At 58.9% G+C, this 2,536-nt stretch overlaps 1 protein-coding gene across 1 annotated transcript in view; it reads left to right on the top strand.

The window, feature by feature from the left end:
- GCHFR (GTP cyclohydrolase I feedback regulator) overlaps window positions 1–2,536 on the top strand; it is a 6,794-nt gene continuing 4,258 nt past the window's right edge. The window contains exons 1-2 of the mRNA XM_029965741.1: window positions 1–123; window positions 1,398–1,492. Of these exons, the coding sequence (XP_029821601.1) occupies window positions 88–123; window positions 1,398–1,492 (131 nt within the window). The 5' untranslated portion in view covers window positions 1–87. The remainder of the gene's footprint in view (window positions 124–1,397; window positions 1,493–2,536) is intronic.

The raw sequence follows: 2,536 nt of genomic DNA on the forward strand, positions 1-2,536 counted from the left end.
CTTTTTCCCCCGCGCTGCCCGGGGGCGGTGGCGCCGGGGCGGGACCGGGGGCGGCCCCGGAGCGGCGGCGGGAGCGGCGGAGCGGAGATGCCGTACCTGCTCATCAGCACCCAAATCCGCCTGGTGAGTCCCGGCGGGACCCCCGGGCCTGGGGAATTTCGGGGGGCGGGCAGGGACCGAGCGGGACGAGCGGCGGGACGAGCCCACGGGTGCGGTCCCGGGCTGGGCTGTCCCCGCTGCTGCCGGGGAGGGTGTTGGGGGTGATGCAGATTTGGGGGACGGTGCCCGGTGTGGGGTGTCCGGCACAAACCGCCCCCGCACTCCGCAAGAGCCCCCGGTGCCCAAACCCCGGGGGTCGGGGCTTGGAGAGCCCCCGGTACCCACACCACAGCTCTGCTCCCCCCAAATTCTCCTCTCCCAAACAGCGACTCACTCGGGAAACTTGCGGCAGGATCCCAGGAAGGCCAAAGGGACAGCTCTGCCCGCGCGTCCTCGCCGTCCTTTTCCCTCTTGTCCCCAAAGAGCCGTTCCAGGGTGGAAAACCCAGCCAAGGGGCGGACATGGCTGGCAGCAGGGTCTGGCAGGAGCCGGGCAGGGGTTGGGATCGCTGTCAGGGGTTCCTGGCTGGGCACAGCCTGTTAGTCTCAGATAAAACCACAAAGGAAATGTAACTCCCCAGTGCTTGGCAGCACACACATCCCACAGGGCAGCTGCTCCCCAGCTCCTGGCAGCCAGCACATCCTGCAGGATTCTGCGGGAGCCCACAGCCCTGTGCTTTTCTAGGGTTTCCCTTTCCCAACCCAAAGGGGAGCCATCCGCCCGAAAGCCCAAATATTCCAGCGTGGTTTGGGGCAGGAAGGGGGGACGGTGAAAACAGCAGATGAGCAAAGGGAGGGAGCTGGGTGATGGACGCTGCTGCTGCTGCTGCTGGAGATGTCCCATTAGACATCCCAAAGGAAGCAGCAGTGGACTGGGAATGAGGACGTGAGGGGACGCTGCAGCACCGAAGCGTCTGCCAGCAGTGACAAACTGATTGAGTGATTATGGGTGAGGTACAGGAAAGGGCACATGTGCTGTTCCCTATCGGACTGGCAGCCTGGATCAGTGGAGCTCAGTCTCCCCTCTGGAGACTTTGGAAACTCTGCTCTTTGCCAGGGCAAAGCAAACATTTCCAGCCTGGAACTTGCTGGGAACGGCGCGTCCTGGCCTTGCAGGGGGGAATGACTGTGGTTTCCTGGCAGTGGCCAGGGCAGGGCTCACTGAGGTCCCCTCCTGGTCCAGACAGGTGGTTCATGGCAATTCCCTTCCCAGTAAAGCTCTTACTGGAGCTGTGCTGGGAGTGGGAGCAGGAGCTGTACCCCCACATGTCACTCACCGCTCCCCTGCCTCTCCCACAGGAGGCTGGTCCCACCATGGTGGGTGACGAGCACTCAGATCCCAACCTGATGGACTTCCTGGGGGCCAGGAAGAGGAACATGCCGGGCAACAACTTGTAAGTCCTCCTCTTCTTATTTTCCTGAGAAAACGTGGAGCATTTTCACTCCTGGCATTTCCTACAGCACCTTCCAGCTGTACAGTTAATCCTGGGGCATGTCTTGTCCTGCCTGCCAACGCTCACCTGAGGAAATGCTGCCTGATACTTCACTTAGTTCTTTAGTTTTTCCTTGCTCTGGCCCTCTTTTAGCACCTGACCCACCTTTCCCTCTCTCCTCACCCCTTACACACCAGGATGCTCCTGGCTGTTACCTGACACATGGCCCAGCTGGAACAAGACATGCATGGCTCCATCTGCCAACATCCCACCCCTCATCCTGAACTCAAATCTCCTTGGTCTGATCATCTCCAGCCCTGAGACACTCAGGAGCAAACGCTGCTGTCACAGCCTTGCTCTGCCTGTGGTACTGAGCCACCTGGAATGCTCATCCACAGTCCATCCTGTCCTGCTCATCCGCAGACTGTCTGTCCCATCCCATCCTATCCCATCCAGCTCAGCCACAATCTGTCCTGTCCCATCCTGTTCTCCAGTGCAGCTCGAGGTTTCTCCCGAGCCAGCCCCTCTCAACAGCTCCCAAACCTTTCCCATGGGTTGCTGAGTGCTGAGGTCAGAGCTGCTTCTCGTGGTGTCCCCCTCGACTCCCACCCCTTCACCTGTGTGTTCCCAAACCATGGATATTTGCCACTTCTCCATGTCCCATCTCTGCCCAGGCCGAGTTTGACCTCAGCCTTCAGGAAAGTACCATGTGGAGACGTGACCAGCATCTTCCTCATGGCTTGGTCCACTTTGTTTCCTTTTTTTGCCCACTTGATATTCCACTCCTTAGTTTTATCTGGGAAAAAAACCCAAACAACCACAGAGCAAAACAAAACCCTAAATGCAAATGAACTTGACAGAGAGGAGCAGCTCAATTCCTGTTCACGTCCCACAGCACAGAGGAGAAGAATCAGGTATTTAACAGAAGGGGCCTCTTGTCCCAGCATATTCCTAAATTTCCGTCTGAGGAGCTGGGAAAACCCCCCCTACTCAGCACCAGCCTGG

The sequence above is a fragment of the Manacus vitellinus genome, unplaced genomic scaffold (assembly GCF_001715985.3).
Source record: "Manacus vitellinus isolate BGI_N305 unplaced genomic scaffold, ASM171598v3 scaffold_118_pilon, whole genome shotgun sequence".
In the NCBI taxonomy this organism is placed as follows: domain Eukaryota; kingdom Metazoa; phylum Chordata; class Aves; order Passeriformes; family Pipridae; genus Manacus; species Manacus vitellinus.